The sequence below is a fragment of the Brassica napus genome, chromosome A6 (genome assembly GCF_020379485.1).
Source record: "Brassica napus cultivar Da-Ae chromosome A6, Da-Ae, whole genome shotgun sequence".
In the NCBI taxonomy this organism is placed as follows: domain Eukaryota; kingdom Viridiplantae; phylum Streptophyta; class Magnoliopsida; order Brassicales; family Brassicaceae; genus Brassica; species Brassica napus.
In genome coordinates, this window is record NC_063439.1 from 15,854,122 (window position 1) to 15,874,565 (window position 20,444).

Here is a 20,444-nt window from a genome sequence, read left to right on the forward strand (position 1 = left end):
GGTTAGCTAAAGGTTTTGGTTGTGGCCTGAGTGCATTGATTCGTGCGATGTTGATCTTTGGCAACTGCACTCGGAATGTGAGAGCCGCTCGTGATTGATGGGTGCTGAAGTTTGTCGATCTGTGGTGGTCTCTCGATTGATGGCTGCCTCATTATGCTGATTGATGTTGACATGAAAAGGGCTGGGTGGATGTGGGTGTCTTGCTGCGAACTCCTCGTGGGTCACGATGCAATCGACTTTGTAGGTTTCGTCGATCGATGCTCTGGAAAGCTTGTCGATCGGTTCTGGTTGTGAAGTCCGTCGATCGATGTTCGAAGTCTAATGTCGATCGAAGCGATCCGCCAAAACTCATCGAACTTTCTACTTCAAAATCTCCTTCTTCCAGCCTCTCATGCTTCACCACTTGCCAAAAATCATCATCTATGATGGCATTCACGTGGTGTTTCATTGCATCATCTCATGTCCCCCTTGCTAATGCTTCTTGCCACTTAACAACTTCTCATGTTTGAACAACCTGCATCTCCAGCTTCTTCACATGAGTGCTCAATGTCTCAAACTTTGTGTTCAGATTTTTGTAGAGAGAATCAATCTTCTCATTGAAATCCACCGTCAGGTTCTGCTGTCCTTCAAGGACCCGATCAATCATTGCTAATATATTGCTCTCCTGAGTTTGTGGTGGTGGTTTCTAGTAAGATGAGTTTCCATTACTTATGTTGTTGTTGCTACTGTAGTTTTGGTTGTAGGGTTTCTGGTACTGCGAACTCTGGTTGAATTTACTCATCTATCCATTTCCATAGAAGTTTTTCGTTTCCACTCTGGTTTCCAGACCTCTGGAATCCAGTTCCACTGATGAAGTTCACATCCTCCTCTACTTCTGCTTTATCCTCTGTATCTACAGCATATGCATCCTCTACTAAGCAAACCTTCTTCCTGAGAAGCTTGTGAACACTGTCCAATGTTGCTTTCACCTCGTCCATCTGCTCCTTCTCAAGGATAGCTGCAGATTTCCTTCTCTCAAAATCAGTGTTTTTGATGCTATTGATGGATGCCAAGTTCTCAATAAGTCTCACAACCTCATATGGATTCTTAGTGTTGAAGTTCCCTTCGTTAGACGCATCAAGATCCATCTGATATTGCACTGTGATGCCTCTGAAGAAAGTGCTGAGCAGCTGCACTTCATTGAATCCATGGTGTGGACAATCTCTTTGGTAAGACTTGAATCAGATCCAGGAGCTTCTGAATGACTATGTAGGCTCCTGCGTACAACATGTTCCTCATCAAAGAATTTATGCATGAATGTGTTCTTGATGTCGGCCCATGATGTAAAAGATCCAGGTGGCAACTGCTTAAGCCAATGTGAAGCCTCTCCAGCAAGTGAGTACTTGAAGAGCTTGCAGAACAGGTAGTCCTCAGGGACTCCATTGACCTTGATAGCAGATATAAGATTCTCGTACCTCTCCAGATGGGTCATAAGATGCTCGTAAGATAACCCATAGTAAGGTGTCTGTCCCACGAGTGTGTAGTATTGCGGCTTCAACTCGAAATCGCCTCTCTGGATAGCTGGAGGACGAATAGCTAATTTGTTGGCATAAAACTGATCTGGACGGTTATAATCAGCCAACGTTCTTGGTCGAGCAGCCTCATCTACAAGGATTACAGTCCCATGAGCATCTATCCTCTGGCCTGCTGCATTACGCAGATGGCCTTCATGGTCATGCAGGTCTCCATTCACATCTTGTACAAGAACAAAATTCGCAGCCATTACTCGAGGCTCGGTATCGATCGATGTTCGGGATGAAGTATCGATCAATGTCGGATGGAAGATATCGGTCGACGGAAGATTAGCTTCGGTCGATGGTGGTGAGCGAGTGTGGATCAACAAAATTTGTGTCTGGGTCGACGGTGGTTGGCAAGTGTCGATCGACAAACTATTGTTGTTGTCGATCGATGAGGAGCGTCTTCCTTTACGGATCGAACGTTGCACGCTTGCATGATCTGTTGAGAATAGTAGTGGTGTTTCTTTGTTACTTTTGGTATTGCTGGGCATACACTTGAAAGACAAGAAAAAAAATTTATGTCAGAAAGAGGTTTAAAGAAGTAACCTAGACTAAATCAGACTAGATCCATAGGCGATCAAAGCTCCCCGGCAACAGCGCCAAATTTGATCTCACTCAAATTACCCTAAGGAGTGAACTACTGTCTCAAATAATATGTTCAATTGTAGTACTTAGGGATCGAATCAAGAAGGAGCTAGGGAACCTAATAAATCTAATCAGAGTGATTAAGCTAGGTTGATTATGTTTAAATGTAAATAGCAAGCTGTGAGCAAAGTAGTTGCTCGGTTGGTTTGTTTGGGTTTTTGACACTTAAATGAAATAGCTAGACTTCGGGTTTCTATTCAGGTAATCATGATTATAATCCTACAGATGCTTAATAGTTGTATTCATGATATAATAGAGCTCAATCAGTTGAGAACAAACCGATCAGCGTTCGCTTTCTAGGTTTGTCTATTGACCAGATCTAATGGTCTCAACAGTAGGTCGGACCAATTAGAAAGTGTCGATCGATGATTCTAGAAGAATATCGATTGATATACCTTTTGCACCGTCGATCGATTATTCTATAAGAATATCGATCAACGCACTCTTAGTCAAGCTTTACGCGCGATTTGAATAGTGCTCACTAGGCTTACTAGATCAGCTTTCGCCTTACTCTAACAATCCTACCTCAACTAGGACGGATTCAGGGTGAAATTTGTACCTACAATGCCTACATCAAAGTTCTAGCTAGCTAAACCAAAAACATGCATTAATGACAATCCTATTGATGAATATCACAACTAGCAATCTATAGTTGGGGCTAATCCCTCATAACCTATTTGAACCCAAAAACCTAACAGTAGAACTACTCAGACATAGCTAAGCAATTCATAGAAACAATAAGGTATAAAAACTGCATAGATATAGAATAGATAATAATGGAATTCCAATCACAAATCTCTTTGGATCTTCTCTCCAACTATACTAAATCCTAGAAAACCTTTTGTTGTGAAAACAAGAGAACAAGAAAACACACTTTGCCTAAAAACATATTGGCAAGCTATAAATATTAGGTTAACAACTCGTCAGGAGCAATCTTGTAATTTGGTGAAGTCTTGGACTCTACGTCGGTTGTAACCAAATGGGTTTATGCGCGCTTCGCTATCAATCGATGTCACAAGACATGCATCGATCGATTATTTTCTCTGAATGTCGACCTCTGGTCTTGCTCGATGGTCAGCTTGGATGTTCAAACAATTGGTCACAGAACCAAATTATTAGGGTTTGCGCCATTAATCAAACAATTTTAGACGCTCTCTACCTATGAAAAAACAAAAGTAAAGCGCAGCTAGGTCCTAGATGAATTATATAATTTTTATGTCGTTACTATTCAAATTTGACAACAGCAAATTAAAATACTCTACCCTAATAACATCCATGTAAGTTTCTAAGAAATTGTGTTTAAGAAATTGTGTTGCCAATTTCTTGTGACTTACCTAGAAATCAAACGGCAAAGCTGGTTGGTTTGCGTCAAATCAAACCCATGATATTTTACACGTGATTTTGACTTGTATTTTTTTATTATAAATACATAGAAATTTACAGGAAACTTTCACTTGTTCTTTTAAAAATAATATTCACTAGTTCACAGAAAATACTCTTAATAATATCGACACACACTTGTCAATACTGAAAAAAATATTTCAAGTTCAACAATGGAGGCTTCTTGTCTGAATAGAACTTCAAACAAAAATTTGTCTTCTTTGAACAAAAAAAAAAATTCTCTTCTAAACAGTTAATTTTTACTTCTGTAATTCTACACAATTATTTTCTTGGTTGGTTACAATCGAGTGAACTTTTTTTTTTTTGTCAACTTATTTTCCATTAAAACCCATAAAGGGTACAATTTGGTTTGGTACAAATTGGTTTGGCTAAACCACAAACAACATAACGATATAACAAAATAGAGATGATAAGTTCGAGTTTTATCAGTTGCGTAAAGAGAATTTAGCAACTAATTTTTGTTTCTGGCTTTTTTGAATTAAAAAGAAAACTTATAAAATAAAATCAGTGAGAGATGTCGTAACATTAACGTCCATCACTTTAAGATATCTCGTCTGTAATAACATTGTTCGTTTAATTTATATTCTCCTAATGACCACGTGAAAACAAATTTTAATTGTTCGTTTAATTTCATTGTATATTACAAATTTCACACAAAAAGAAATTCTAATTTAATAAACTTATTGGTGCGTTTACTTTATGTTCGATGAATCATGCATCTTCGGTGGGTGACATGGACCATGGCGTCATATCCATGGGGTAACTTCCCAGCACCCTTAGGAAAGACGTGTACTCCTGAACCTCTGAAAGCGCGTTCTGTGCACGCGTTTCCGCCATGGACGCCTCGAAATCAACGTAGAACATATACTCAAAGTTCTTCGCCGTCCCGAAGCTCCCGTCTCCGACAACCCTGAGAGGGCGGTTGTGGTGCGGCCGCGACTCGATCTTGGTCAAGCTGATGTTTCGGAAAGCGAAGGCGGAGAGGACTTTGAAGAGGACACTGGTTCCTTTGTGTTCTTGAGCCGCAAAGACGATGCTAGTTTTGAAAGGCCTGTCTGTGCGTGGTATAATTGGTTCACGCGCCAACATCAGGAACCGCGTGACGTTTCCCGTGTCGTCTTGTATTCCGTCAGCTAAAATCTGGAGGTTGTAGAGCTCCGCGGCGCGTGTATTGAGTAATATATAAGGGACTTGGGCCAATCCACTAATCGCCAATTAGTTTTAAGTTGGAAGTCCAAGAAACTTATCATGGTATCAGAGCGGGCCCAATACCCTGACCCATTAATCCGGCCCGGACAGTGGCCCGATCATCCCATTAGCTGATGGCCCATAGAAGGCTCAGTTCCGCCGAGATCGCTAGAAAATAAAAGCATGATTTCGGAGGGGGTATGATGGATTCTGCGAGATTAATGGTTATACGCACCATTATCTCGAGGGAGGGTATTGGAGAGAAGATCCCACATCAAATATATGAAAGGGACTTGAGTAATATATAAGTGACTTGGATCAATCCACTAATTGCCAATTGGTTTTAAGTTGGAAGCCCAGGAAACTTATCATGGTATCAGAGCGGGCCCAATACCCTGACCCATTAATCCGGCCCGGACAGTGGCCCGATCATCCCATTAGCTGATGGCCCATAGAAGGCTCAGTTCCGCCGAGATCGCTAGAAAATAAAGCATGATTTCGGAGGGGGTATGATGGATTCAGCGAGATTAATGGTTATACGCACCATTATCTCGAGGGAGGGTATTGGAGAGAAGATCCCACATCGAATATATGAAAGGGACTTGAGTAATATATAAGTGACTTGGGTCAATCCACTAATTGCCAATTGGTTTTGAGTTGGAAGCCCATAATAAACCCAAATTTATCATGGTATCAGAGCAGGCCCAATACCCTGACCCATTAATCCGGCCCGGACAGTGGCCAGATCATCCCATTAGCTGATGGCCCATAGAAGGCTCAGTTCCGCCGAGATCGCTCGAAAATAAAGCATGATTTCGGAGGGGGTATGATGGATTCTGCGAGATTAATGGTTATACGCACCATTATCTCGAGGGAGGGTATTGAGTAATATATAAGGAAACTTTTTAAGACAGTTATACTCGGTCGAGCGAGTCAATTACGACCTATATACCCGGTCGGGTAGGGTTAATATTAATTAGGGGTTTAACTTATTAGGATCTGGGCTCTGATACCATGATAAATTTGGGTTTATTATGGGCTTCCAACTCAAAACCAATTGGCAATTAGTGGATTGACCCAAGTCACTTATATATTACTCAAGTCCCTTTCATATATTCGATGTGGGATCTTCTCTCCAATAGCGTGCGCTCGCCACAGCTGCAGTGTCATGGAGGTTGTTAGCGGCTATATACTCTGCTGCAGCCGCCGTATCGTGGAAGGCCTCACGTGCCGCGCGTGGGGTGAGGTTGTCGAGTGATCGTTCTGTCTGAGCCAGCGCCTGTGGGTGAGATATCACTCGCGAGACGCAGTCTGTTCGGACACCCGGAAGCGCGAGGAGACAATGGTGGACTGGAATCTGAACTTCGCCGACGATGTGGAGACGGTGACGGAGGAGGAGATCGTAATTCCTGTGGATTGAACCACCGAGTGAATTCTCCACGGGAAGAACGGCTCTATCGGCAATCCAAAGCTCCACCGCCTGAAAAGCGACGTCGAATTGGTCGCATGGAATGGCTTCGCAATTTGGATATGCTTTTCCGGCGGCTGCCTCCGAGTAAGCTCCGGGAACTCCTTGATAAGCTACTCGGAGGTTAGACCCATGCAACGGAGCCGGAGATAGATCGGTGATCGTTAACGGTTGAACCTGGGATAGTTTTCCGTTGGTTGTCTCGACGGGAACGAGGCTGAGATCGACGGAGCCGTTCTTGTGACCATTAACGACGGCGATTTTGTCAGCTAAACCACCGGGATCTTCTACAGAAGCAACTTTGCTTGATAAAATGGCGCTTGAGCTTTGCCAATCTGCTCGGCTCACGGAGACGCCGTTGCGGAAGCTGAACGGCATCGACCTGTAACCGCATAGGACATTCACGCGCTTTGACATCCCGTTGGTGGGACGTGCAGTACTAGCCGTCAGATTTGTTGATCGGAACTTGAGATCACACGACGTAGCGGCTTGCATTTTGTTAATGATGGTAAGATGATAATATGAATTTAAGAGTAAACTGACGGCGCATTAACGATATTAAGTTTTGAAGCTTTGAGTTCTTTCGTATGAAAGAGAAGCCCAAGCTGAGAGAGAGTTGAGAAGATGATTGGTGGTCTTATAACATTTAAAACTAATTGAAGAAACTTTTTTGTTTAGAAAAAAAAAGTCTTGAAGCATTGTTGAGGAAATTCCGTAAAATTCTTCACCTACCACAAGGGCTGTTTAATCGAATTGCACACCTTATCGAATTCCGTAAAATTCCTGAGAATTTTAGGCCCTGAAACCTAATTAAGGACAAGCGCGGAGGTGTGGATAAAGTTCTTGTTTCATCTCAATATTTGTTCGGGTTATTGTAGTTATGAATTTTACGTTTTGGGTTGATCATTGTTTTTCAAGTTTTTTTTATTGTTATAGGGTTAGAGTATGATGATGAACGGTGTATGCATTGTTCTTCACTTATGAAGGACTAAACTGTGTTAATAATCATGTGATTGATATAGTTCGTGATGTTGCTTGCTGTGTCACTGAGACTTATTATTTGTTTGTCTTTTTAATTTGTTTATTGTACTATTAAGAGTACATAAATTATATTAAGGTTTTTGAGAGTACCTTTTGTTAAAAAAATACATGTCAACGCATAAATAATCTTTAATTGGCCACTCATAAGCAGTCGAATATATTTCATTGCAGAAGGTCTAGGCTGCATACTTCCATAAACAATGATCACATCTCCGCTTTGTTTTTGATCCATCTGTGGAGACTACAAACACATGTTCTTCTATTTTGGAGCACCAGCAAGCAAATGAGAAGAGACGTTAGCATCTATTCTTTCAAATAGAGACCAAAACATCCCATATTTATCGTGATCCCAATAGCCTGATACTTCCTGAGTAGTGATCATGTGAGATATCTGATCAACATGTTCACGAGTAAAACCAGAATAGTTGTGAACCAATCATCTATGATCAATGCTAAATGCTAAGTTCATCATACCATCTACATATTTGGCCGACGTCGCAGATATTGTTTGCTACTACCTCGGAGAGAATCTGATGAATGATCGAAGGAGGGAGGGAAGCCAAATTCAAGTTCTCCATGTGTCTTCCTAAACTGTAATGAACAGAGAAAATAAAATGATTATTAGTGAGAGATATATAAGTTAATTTATTTGGAGGAGGTGATAAAACCTTTGATTTAGTGATCCTCTAACATACAAAACTTTTCTCCAGAACAGTCGCCTCTTTTGGAGATAATTATGATTACATTTGTCTATATCTTCTGCCTGTAATGTTTAGTCAAGTCACTAAATTTAAACTCCACTCCATTTAATCCTCTCCTTCTCTCCCATTACATATATACAGTTTGCTCTCTCCCACTAACATTTCTTTGCAAAACATAACACATAATTCACCGAAAAGCAAAGAAACGACACATAATCTCTCAGGTTTCTAACAATATGGCACACTACAATATGCTTGCTAATGTTGTGTATAACACTAGCATCACGTCATGGCATTTTAGAGTTAAAATACTCAGGATCCATTCTTTCAGATCCTATGTTTCTGGTTGTGGATCCAATTGGAGTTATATACTAGTGGATGAGGCTGTATCTGTAAAATCATTCTCTTAATTTTCTAATAAAATGCAACAATGCAAACTAAAACTTGATTATGCAGGGAACCAAGATGGAGATGACCGTTTATTCTGGTAGTGCATATAGATTTAGAGACCTAGAGAACCAAGAGGGATACTGGGTTGAAATATTCGGGTAGAAATTGATCATGTCTATCAAGGTTTCAATACAACAAACTCACGATTCAAACTATCGGCTACGCCTGATAATAAATTACACATCATCGATCCTCTGAAAAATCATCATTACATGGAATTCAAATGTATTCATGATATCCCTCATATCAAGAACATAAACTATCCCTTGGGTACTAACGCCAACTACAAAAATATATTTCAGATAATATATATGTAAGTAACATAAGCGAAAACACCTATCTTGTAGATATAATGGGAGTGGTCTTCAACACGGAAGTCCATTTCGATGACTCTGCAGGACCAAAGATGGTATTTTATATAAGGGACAACATGTAAATAGAAAGTAACATATGATCACGACCAAATTTTTACATTAGTATAATTGACATACAATGTTTTATTCATAATAGCGAGAGTGAGATAAAATGTGTGGCAACTGGCGGTCATGCTAATGCCTTCCAGGATGGGTTTGAAAACATGAGGGGTCGTGGAGAGGTGATTTTGGTCCTCAAGATGTGGAGAATCCGGAGGTTTATAAGTAAGTGTATTATATTATGTGTTTAGTTTTAATTGAATAAAAATTTTCCTAAACTTATATATACAAAATATTTTGATGATGATGATAAATGGCTTGAGACCAAAGGTAGATTATCTGACTTCAGGTTCAACCCGTGTTTGCCGGAGGTTGAGGAGTTCAGGCAATCACTACTTAACAGTGACCCTTATGTTCGGAGGCATGGGGGCTATGAGGCCTTTGTAAAACTTGTTGTTCTCTATTTTTTTTTTGTTGTGTTTTATGTGAATATATTTTTTTACACTTAAAATAAAACTATAATGAAATCTAAATCAATATCTTTGTTGGGCAGGATTTTAAATCTTATGAGATTGCATTGATTTATTTTTTGGTTCAAGGTGTATAATCATATGATATGTTATGAATAATAGTCAATGGCTCAAACATGTATTATAACATTGAACTTAGTGAGACAGAATGATACATAGAGATTGAGAGAGAATTACTACATACTTATACACTAAAAATAATACATATATATGCAATATATGAATCATGTTAATGCCCCGCACATGCGTGCATGCGGTCTACCTAGTTATCTATATATTTGGCCCAGTACTCAGAACAATTTCTAGAGTTCATGTAGTTTTTTTTAATTTTTAATTTTACAAAATTTATCCAAAATGATGTTGTTTGATAAATTAATGGATGATTAACACATTTGACGGTCAATATATATAAGAGCATGATTTTGAGAGTTCACCTAGTATTTAAAATTTGTTAATTTTAGATAATTTATCCAAAATAACGTTGTTTGATAAATTAACATATGACTAACACCCTTGACGGTCAATATATATAAGAGCACGAATTTGAGAGTATATGTAGTATTTAAATTTTTTTAACATTACATAATTTATCCAAAATAACACCGTTTGATAAATTAGCAGATGACTAACACCTTTGACGGTCAATATACATAAAAACATGACTTTAAGAGTTCACGTGGTATTTTTAATTTTTTTTAAAATTTTACTATGGAATATGCACTAATATAAAGTTTAGGAATGAAAAGACACAACGCTTAAAGTTCATGTCATATTTTTTTAAACTTTTGATTAGTTCAGTATGGCATACCCAGTACTACAAAGTTCTGGAAGCAAAAGACACGACGCGTATACTTCAAGTTAAAATACAGCTTTTTCCTGTACAAATACACACAAGTATTTGCAAAGCCTAAAAGCATTTCTACAAAAGACTCCAAACATATCTTTTCAATGCTTGTTATTTTTGTTAAATATAAAAGTAGACTTCACAAGTCACAATACCCAACTAGAGTTTATCACACAAACCTAACATGGTTTTCTTCATTCAAAAAACTAAAAAGAAAGCTTAAAGAAGAATTTTTTTTCAAAGTTCACCGTCCGTGCCCATGGAAAATCGAGTGAGTTACAAATGTAGAGTCGTTGCCTGAGGAAGAAGAGTAAGAGGACGTAGAGAAGGTGTTGGTAGTGTGAGAAGGAAGGAGGAGGTTAGATCCAATAATGAACGGAGCAAAGGACCCAATACCAGGAGAGTTTACGGAGATATCAGGCAGCTTTAGGCTTTCATTCAAGTATTGCACAACTTCTTCCATCGAAGGTCTCATTTCCGCCAAAGCATTCGTGCAAAGCAACCCAACTTTCAGTACCATTTCGACTTCCTCAGATGAGATTTCACCTCTCATTCTAAGATCTCTTGCTCCGAGCAAAGACGCCATTTTCCAGCATTGGCAGACCCACTTAACTAAATACCGTCTTTCCTCTGGCAACGCAGGGTCAACTGGTCTCCTCCCACATGTTAACTCAAGTAAAAAGGCACCAAAGCTATAAACGTCGGTTGCAGTGGAAGCTCTCACTGTAGAAAGCTCCGGGGCCATGTAGCCAATGGTTCCCACAGCGGCAGTTGTAGCTGTGTCTGCCCAATCATCATGGAACCTTGCCATACCAAAGTCTCCTAACCTTCCGTTGAATTCAGCGTCTAACATAACGTTAGAAGCCTTGATATCCCGGTGGAGAACAACTTGGGGAGCTCCTGTATGCATGTAACTGAGAGCTGAAGCTATGTCCTTGATTATTGCAAATCTTCGACGCCATGAGAAGGGCGGTTTATCGTCATGGAATAAGTATTGGTCAAGACTACCATTGGGCATGTATTCAGATACCAGAAATAACTCACCTTTTCTTCTACAGTAGCCAAGAAGTGGGACAATATTCTTGTGTTTTAGATTACCCATGCTCACGATTTCAGCCACAAACTGCTTCATTCCTTCATCCGCGCTGTGGGACACTCTCTTCACAGCTATTTGTCCATTGCAAGGCAGAGTTCCTTTGTACACTTCTCCAAAACCTCCTTTTCCAAGAAGTTCATCCTCGTGAAACCCTTTGGTCGCATTGTACAGAGTTTTATAGGAGAAGCGGTGTGGACCATATTCTTCTTCCCATTCCTCTCTTACTTCAGCGTATTTCCTTCTCCTGTAGACAAAAGCTGCTACAAGAACAACCAAAACTATGACCGCCAGTAATATGAAGAGGAATATTAGCAGCTTCGATGGTCTCTCTGTTCTACATTTATGAGGAGGAACTCGAGGGAGTTTAGTAGCATCCAGGCGCTGCAATGACACACTGTTTCCACTAAAGCTCCATCCTAGTATGTATTGGTAGCTTATCAGTGTCCCTGTGGCTCCAGAGAACCCAATAAATATTTTTCTATCCGGGAAAATTTCTGAAAGGTTGATAGAGCTTGATAGAAGAGGCTGACTTGGCTTCTGATTCTTAAGAGGTGCCATCGAAACATTAAGCACGTTTCCTCTGTAGTCTACCCAGACTTGAATAGGATCTCCACTCGAAAGCTCTATGCTCTCGTTTTTACCTTTAATATCGGAAAAGTAAGCAGCGGGGGCAGATTCGATAGAGAAAAGGCTATTGACATTGATACCAACATGATTAGCATTTTTGTCATCAAACTCAGCGCTGAGGGCAGTATCTAGCTCAACAGCAACTAGGTGAGAAGAGGAGTTTCCTTGAGTCGAGATGTTAAAAAGTCCCAAGTACTGCGTAGCATCTGCATGCGAGAGATCTATGGAGGCAGATAAAACAAAGGCGATGCCATGACCACCAGATCCTGGCTTAGGAACCAGAGCACAGACAAATTGTGTTGAGAAAGAGAGTGATTCAGCTGTGAACTCAAAAGGTTTCTTGAAGAAAGCATGACCCATGCTCTGTCCGGATCCGTTGGTTAACTGCAACTGTCCTTCGGGAAGAACTTTGGCAACCCCATCAGTATAAAGCTCTGCTTGGTGAAAGCCGTTATAGATAAACCTCGTCTCCGGTTGGCTTGAGATGCAAATAAGATGAACACAAAGGATCATCCATATCATAGGCAATACGTGAGGCATGTGACAACAACAGATAATCTGACAATCTTGAACGAATCTTGTGTTCTGCAACAATGTCGCCTGATAGACTATATCTCCTACTGCAAAACAAGTTCAACTCAGATCTTCATAATATTAATTCCAATCTTTTTCACTGTAATATTTCCGAGTTGAAACAACAATTACAACGCATTTTCATTTTCTAAGAGACATCACATGTTAAAATAAATATTTACCACTAGTCCCTATGATCAATGCCAAGCCTAGTAACATGGAGTCTCTAGTTAATAAAATTTACAGGTCTAAATAAATACTTTCAACAGAGAAACATTTTGTACGAAATATTATATATATATGAATATATATGAATGGATATTTCTTTCTCATGATGTGGTCTTATGGTAATCTATTTTTTTTATTGAAATGGTTAAACTTAATGACACTTGGTAACCAATAAAATTTGTAAATAAAGGAGTTTATTTCCTAATGTTTTAACTAAAGTATAAGTGGCAAATGTTCTAGAAGAGAAAAGTGACTTGAAAGACAAGTCTAATGGAAAATGCTTAAGAGAACAAGTTCAATATATGAATCTAATGTTCTAAAACACTTCACACTTGTCTTATCCTAATGAAATGAGTCACCTTAAGCAAAACATTTGTCACTTACTCAACTTTGATGGATGGTTGAGATTAAAGGATAGACTTCCAAGAAAGTAAGAAAAACTTGGTGAAAAAGTTATCAAAACTTGATGAAGAAGCTAGGTCCCTTTCCCTACCTATAAATACATGTCTTTGCTCCATCCTAAAGCATCACAACAAAAACTAAGAGAAACACATAAAGAAAGGTGTAGGCAAGGGGAGAGAAGGCTTAACTCCAACTTAAAGATCAAGAGATCATCTTATGGAGAGAAGATCTAACTCCAACTTAAAGATCAAGCAATCATATTCCATGATCAAAACCGTTCAAGAAGATTTCCACAACAATGAATGGAGGTACTCCATAATCTCTCTTATAGTTATATTATGTGCTTAGTCTAGATGTTAAAGATCTTAGGGTTCATGTAAAATCAAGTTTACATGTGGTATCAGAGCTAATGGTTATAAACATCTAGCTAATCCGGAAAGTGTAATAGATTTATGATTTATAGAATTAAAGTAGATCTATACTTAAGTAATGAATTTTAGATCTAAATAATGTTTAAGTTTCGGTATAAAACCGATGAGATTTTTAAGAAATCTTGAACCATACATTATATGTATGTATTTTATTTCGATCTCTGAAATAAGAATTAATCAATGCATAAATATTTCTATACATCAATCGTATAGAAATTAAATTAAGTAATTTGTGCATGATTTTTATAAAATAATATTTTTCATAGAAAGAGCAAAATTAGAGTTAAAGATATCACCACAATGACTTTACTCTAAAATGATTTGAGAAATAAATCTTCAAGTAAGTATTTAATATTTTTAGTAATAAGTAGTTACCCACATGTAGATTATGTACACAAAATATGATAAAATACTTATAGAGTGTTTGTATTGTGTAGATTAAGTATATCCACATATAGCTTAATCTGAGTAATTCAATAAATCACTCGTAAATGTTATTGAATACTATGATTATTGATGAAAATATGGTTGCTACCCACAGGAGCACCATAATTTCTTGCCATAAGTATTTAATAAATATATGTGTTGATTATGTTTAAAAGCCTAATACAAACTTGAATATCTCAAAACTATAAGTTTTTTGCCTGAAAGATTGTCATATAAAGTCTTGTCTATTCTAGTCCTTAATGGTAACGACTTCTCATAATGAAAAGAGAAAGTTGAGTTCATATTGAGAGTACTATACTTGAATTTGACACTCCTCAGTGATGAGTCAAATTCACTAATAGTAGATAGTACTTCAGACGAAAATAATTTCCATAAAGTATAGGTGAAATTGAAATGACTGAGAATTATGATCTTAAGATGACAATAATTAGGAACATTAAAAAATTTCATATGACGGTTGAAAAAACTAAAAATATCTTAAATATATAGAAGAACGGTTTAAGACTGCAACCAAATCCTTAGTTGGGACACTTATGGCAAATCTTACAAACATAAATGAATAATGACATAAGGTCTATGCATGCATATTGCATTGAAATGACCTATCTTTCGGCTAAATTAAAGAATTCAGGAATGAATGTGGAAGACTAATTTCTTGTCCAGTTTATCCTGAATTTGTTCCTTCTTAGTATGAAGCATTCCCAATTAATAATAACACCATGTATGTAAGATGGATGTTGAATGAATCAGCTAATAAAATGGTTCAATAGGAGGATAAGCTTGTCCGTAAAGGTATTAAAGTTGTCTATATGTTCAAGGAGCTAGACCTAAGTAAGTCATAAAAGCCACCACCCATAATGTATATCAAGTAAATGAGAAGAAAAAGGCAAAGAAAGATGACAAATGAAAAGGTCTGAACTCTTTCAGAAAGATTGCGATAAAAGAACAAATAGTTCGAAAAAGGTAACCTCTTAAATTCCATAAGGTTTTTCGAATCTATTCTTATAATATTTCTTCTAAAACTTGGTGGATGGATAATGGTGATAATGTACATGTAATTAATTTCGTGCATGATTTATTTATTATCAAAACCCGTAATTTCAAGTGTAAACTAATTACTTATGGGAATTAGAGGCAAAGTGCTAGCTGGAACTATTTGCACTCCTCATTATGAATAGTAGATTTTGTTTGGATTTATTCCAAACACTTTATGTTCTATCTATTTTCCATAAGTTTTAGTTTCATTAAGAAAACTTGATAACTGGGTTTTAGAATTGACTTAAAGAGATGATTTTTTAATTTATTCTTGAACCCTAATTGAATAAGTTCAATAATATTAGTTGATGGCCTATATTAGCTAACACTGGCTCATCAATCTCTTAAAACATATCTGATTCTGCACATTAAAGGAAAATTAAAGTATAAAACATGTATTAATGATAAATATCTCTTGTGGTATAAAAGAGGTGAATAAATTTCTAATAAAAGAATTTAAAGGTATGTTGATCCATGTATATACCTCAAGATCAGTGGGAGTAAGCTCATATTTTTGGTTATGTATGTTGATGATAACTTATTGGCCATAAGTGATCTTGGTCTATTAAATGAGACCAAGAATTATCTCTCCTAAACTTTGCAATGAAAGATATGGACGAAGCAACTTTTGTGATTGAGATTGAAATTTTCCGTGACAGATCACTTGAAAGTTTAGAGTTGTATCAGAAAGCATATATTGACAAAGTTCTTGAGAGATATGGCATAATAATGTGTTCTTCTAGTATTGTTTTTATGCAGAAAGGTAATAAGCCTGATCTTAAGCGATGTCCGCATAATGAAGTGGAGCTTAAAGAAACGAAAAGTTTAAAATAAATTTTGAGATATCTAAAGAAAACAAGAAATCACTTGCTCACATATAAGAAATCAACACACCCACAGGTGGTTTGATTTTCAAACTCAGATTTTAATGGATACAATAGTTCTAAGCATTACAATTTTAGCAATGTGTATCTCATCAAATGAGATACCTTATTAAGGAAAGGCTTATAATTGTAATTGCTTTAAACGTCCAATAAGGCTGAGTGTGTGGCAATTTTAGGATGCTTCTATAAAGTTAATTATGATCGCATAAAAATCTTCGAGCTTGAGACTGTAAGTGTTCAACTCTTTATGTGATAATGAAATAGGCAATCATATTTGTAAGTAAGACATGATATCTAAACGATCCAAGTATGTATATGGACATTAAGATTGATATATGTCATAAAAGTAAGATTCTAAAAGAGAAAGGTTTGTCATTATGCATATATGCACTAAACTTATGGTCACAAACATATTTACGAAAGCTTTACATCCAAAGACATTAAAGAACATCTATAAATTATGGGTCTAATGGATAGCTATTAAAGTTGTTTAATTATGTTTAGCATATATTTGACAATATATGAGTTCTTAATGACTTTTGAATCTTGTAGATTCTGTTTTCAAAGTGTGTAAACACTATCGTTGTTGGACTACTGATAAAAGAAAAAGTCTTTAAACAAGACATAAAAAGGACCATTATGATAACTCCTACTTATGGTCTAACTATGATAGTAAAAAATTTAGTAGTGTATGGAAGGAATCATGTTGCAAAATAATATATGCCCGCCATGACTCTTATTGTTTGCTAGATTAGCTAAGACAATTATGATGACCAAATAAAAGCAAAGATTTAACAAATAAAATCGACCTTATGATTTTCAATAAGAAATCTTAAGAGATTTTACTAACGACCAAGTGGGAGAATGTAAGAAATTATATATATGAATGTATATGAATGAATATTTCTTTCTCATGATGTGGTCTTATAGTAATCTATTTCTTATTGAAATTGTTAAACTTAGTGACACTTGGTAACCAATAAAATTGGTAAATAAAAGAGTTTATTTCCTAATGTTTTAACTAAAGTATAAGTGGCAAATGTTCTAGAAGAGAAGAGTGACTTGAACGACAAGTCTAATGGAAGATGCTTAAGAGAACAAGTTCAATGTGTGAACCTAATGTTCTAGAACACTTTACACTTGTCTTATCCTAATGAAACGAGTCACCTTAAGCAAAGCATTTGTCAATTACTCAACTTTGATGGATGGTTGAGATTAAAGGATAAACTTGCCAAGAAAGTAAGAAAAACTTGATGAGAAAGTTATCAAAACTTGATGAAGAAGCTAGGTCCCTCTCCTCACCTATAAATACCTGTATTTGCTCCATCTAAAGCATCACAACAAAAACTAAGAGAAACACATAAAGAAAGGTGTAGGCAAGGGGAGAGAAGGCTTAACTCCAACTTAAAGATCAAGCAATCATATTCCATGATCAAAACCGTTCAAGAAGATTTCCGCAATAATGAATGGAGTTACTCCATAATCTCTCTTATAGTTATATTATATGATTAGTCTAGATGTTAAAGATCTTAGGGTTCATGTAAAATCAAGTTTACACATTTCAAAAGTTAAGGATAAAATTTCACAATGATCTATAATGGCTTTCACCAACCAACTATATTGGAGAGAAGATCCCACATCGGAAATATAAAAGGGACTTGAGTAATATATAAGAGACTTGGGCCAATCCACTAATCGCCAATTGGTTTTAAGTTGGAAGCCCAAGAAACTTATCATGGTATCAGAGCGGGCCCAATACCCTGACCCTTTAATCCGGCCCGGACAGTGGCCCGATCATCCCATTAGCTGATGACCCATAGAAGGCTCAGTTCCGCCGAGATCGCTAGAAAATAAAGCATGATTTCGGAGGGGGTATGATGGATTCTGCGAGATTAATGGTTATACGCACCATTATCTCGAGGGAGAGTATTGGAGAGAAGATCCCACATCGGAAATATAAAAGGGACTTGAGTAATATATAAGGGACTTAGGCCAATCCACTAATCGCCAATTGGTTTTAAGTTGGAAGCCCAAGAAACTTATCAAACTACTCTAGTGTTCATGAAACCAAGTAGAATTTAAGTGCAAGTTCATCATATTAATACGAACAAGAACGAACAGTCTTGATTAGATATATTGTAAAATCCTATTACTGAAGTATACTTGACATTCAGTTTTCTTCTTCGTCAAACAAAACAGTTATTAGTTATACATGGTTATAATACCGGAACTAAACGAGAAAATACCTGAATATCACGTGGAAGCAGTTCAAAAGTACAGGGCTGGTGCATCTCATTTGCTGAATTTTTGGAGAAGAACAACCATATATATATGTCGATGCAGGTCCATGAAACTGGGGAAATTCTATCAGAGTGAGGACTATTCTAACTAAGGAATTGTTCAACATGGTATATAGTCAAAGGGAATAATAGCATTTAATATTTCGAAGCAAAAAGACCTAAGCGAAGATTCCTTCGCCCCACCAGGTACGCACAATGAAGTCTAGTTGAGTGGAAATAAGCGCAGTCGCTATGCGTGGAAACAAACTGTGACATCATCTCGGACTGATTTGAATGGCAGAGATCGATTGGTGTAGTTTTCTATAGCATGTGGCTACGTTTAGTTTCATTGATTTAGGAATTTTTTTCTAAATATTTATATAATCTTCGGATAGGAAAATCAATAATAAGTGAAAGTAGACGATAACCCGTGCGCATAGGCGAATGTATTTTTTATACTAATGTTTATTCATTAAATTGTTTTAACATTTTGCAACACTATTATCTTTATCGATTAAAAATGACAAATACAAATGTTGGTCTCTTAAATGTATTATTATTGTTGAAGAGTTAACATAATACAGCTCATTTTAGTTATTTTCATTATTTCATATGCACAAAAAAAAAATTATGTTTTACGGCTGACCTGAATTACTAAAACCAGATAGGCAACATCGATTGTAAAATAACGAAGAGGGATTAGGTTTTCTTCTCTTGATTTGTTTACTATCAGTGATTTCATTTTCTACCTCTATAAAATTGTGCTTTTGTTCTTGTATTTGTTTCACCGATATGAGTTATGTTTCTTTTTTAAAAAAAATTCTTCTGTGAATTTGATGAATTACATAAGTGTTAATTTAAAAAGATGGACATTTGTAATCATTATTTCCACTCCGGATACATATTTAAAAATCAAATTTTTGAAAAAAATCACCGGCAAACTCTATTCACAGGTTAGTGTTCAAATCTAATATACCAAACTATTTTAGAATATAAGTGCATACTCGGAATATAAATGTCTGTCTATTATATATTCACAAGTTCGGTCTGAAATCATATAATTATATATCAACAAAATAAATTAGTTATTTTATTAACATACGCTTTTGAAGTTTAGTTACTTGATAGTATACCGATAAAAACTATATATAATATTTTACCATTCTAGTATATGTAAACTATGTATAAACTAAAAACTGTTTGATTTATTAAATGATAAAAGAGAAAACTGATAATAAATAGGTCAAATTTCTCATTCTTATAAACAAATATTAGACGAATTATCAAATCTCTTATTCTTCAAACAAAATCAAAAGTAGGTTATTGAAATCTTGTCATAATATTTCATTAAAAGCTTTTTAGGAAAAAATCAAGACTAAATTATTTAATCTGAATGAAAGAATATATATATATATATAGTGCTTCTAATATTAAAAATCACTTCGATTTGAAAAAGTGTATTTCTGGAATTATCAGGATAAAATAACATATTAAAAATTATTTTTATCTATAAAAGTATATACATTAGAGTAAACACATAAATCAAAACTAATGCTTTTTTTGTTTATTTACAATCATGATTTTGGTAAATAAATCAAAACTCATTTTATTTATTTTATATGGTGTATAATTAAAATTTAGTGATATGTACATATATATATAGTACATTTTAATATAAATATTTATTATTGACACTTCCTACTCATATGATTTTATTAACATTTGTGTATTCTCTGTAACAAAAATTTAAACTGTTAATTACAAAAATTTTAATGTGAGAATTTTCAAAAGAAATTTTAAAATTAAAATATTAAGATCTCAATAATTTTTCAATGCAAATTTGATATTAACATATTTTTATATAGTACAGAATTTATTTTAAATGATATATATATATATATATATATATGAATATTTATTAATGAAACTTCATATTCATACGATTTATGATCATTTTTATTTTACTTGAACAAAAAAAAGTCAAACCATCGATCAAAAAATTTTCAATGTGGCCCTTTTACCATTTATAGTAATTTAGAGTCGTTTTAAAAAAAATTCAAAAATATAACAAATAAGAAAAAATCTAATTTATTTATTATATGATTAATGTGATTGTTTAAGTACATTTGATAATATACACTAAATAAAAAAGAGAGAGAATAAAAAAATTGTTATCAAATATGTATTATCTATAATCATTAATTA

At 35.8% G+C, this 20,444-nt stretch overlaps 2 protein-coding genes across 3 annotated transcripts; both read right to left on the reverse strand.

The window, feature by feature from the left end:
- Window positions 1-4,194: 4,194 nt before the first annotated feature.
- Window positions 4,195-6,985, reverse strand: LOC106347647 (arogenate dehydratase 4, chloroplastic). 2 transcript variants are annotated; one of them, XM_013787238.3, is made up of 2 exons: window positions 5,937-6,985; window positions 4,195-4,771 (listed from the first exon to the last, which is right to left on the reverse strand). In XM_013787238.3, the coding sequence occupies exons 1-2, from the start codon at window positions 6,751-6,753 to the stop codon at window positions 4,314-4,316; spliced, it is 1,275 nt and encodes a 424-aa protein (XP_013642692.1). In that variant the 5' UTR covers window positions 6,754-6,985; the 3' UTR covers window positions 4,195-4,313. The 2 variants fall into 2 exon arrangements, with proteins under 2 accessions (XP_013642692.1, XP_013642693.1); XM_013787239.3 differs by having other exon boundaries at window positions 4,195-4,766; window positions 5,932-6,985.
- Window positions 6,986-10,221: 3,236 nt separating this feature from the next.
- Window positions 10,222-18,442, reverse strand: LOC106347646 (probable L-type lectin-domain containing receptor kinase I.6). The gene is made up of 2 exons (XM_013787234.3): window positions 18,207-18,442; window positions 10,222-12,580 (listed from the first exon to the last, which is right to left on the reverse strand). The coding sequence occupies exon 2, from the start codon at window positions 12,498-12,500 to the stop codon at window positions 10,482-10,484; it is 2,019 nt and encodes a 672-aa protein (XP_013642688.1). The 5' UTR covers window positions 12,501-12,580; window positions 18,207-18,442; the 3' UTR covers window positions 10,222-10,481.
- Window positions 18,443-20,444: the final 2,002 nt, after the last annotated feature.

Coding starts and splice junctions, on each gene's coding strand:
- LOC106347647 (XM_013787238.3), bottom strand. CDS start 6,753: ATGCAAGCCGCTACGTCGTGTGATCTCAAGTTCCGATCAACAAATCTG. Junction 4,772..5,936: donor CACTGCAGCTGTGGCGAGCG/CACGCTATTGGA, acceptor TATTACTCAATA/CACGCGCCGCGGAGCTCTAC.
- LOC106347646 (XM_013787234.3), bottom strand. CDS start 12,500: ATGCCTCACGTATTGCCTATGATATGGATGATCCTTTGTGTTCATCTT.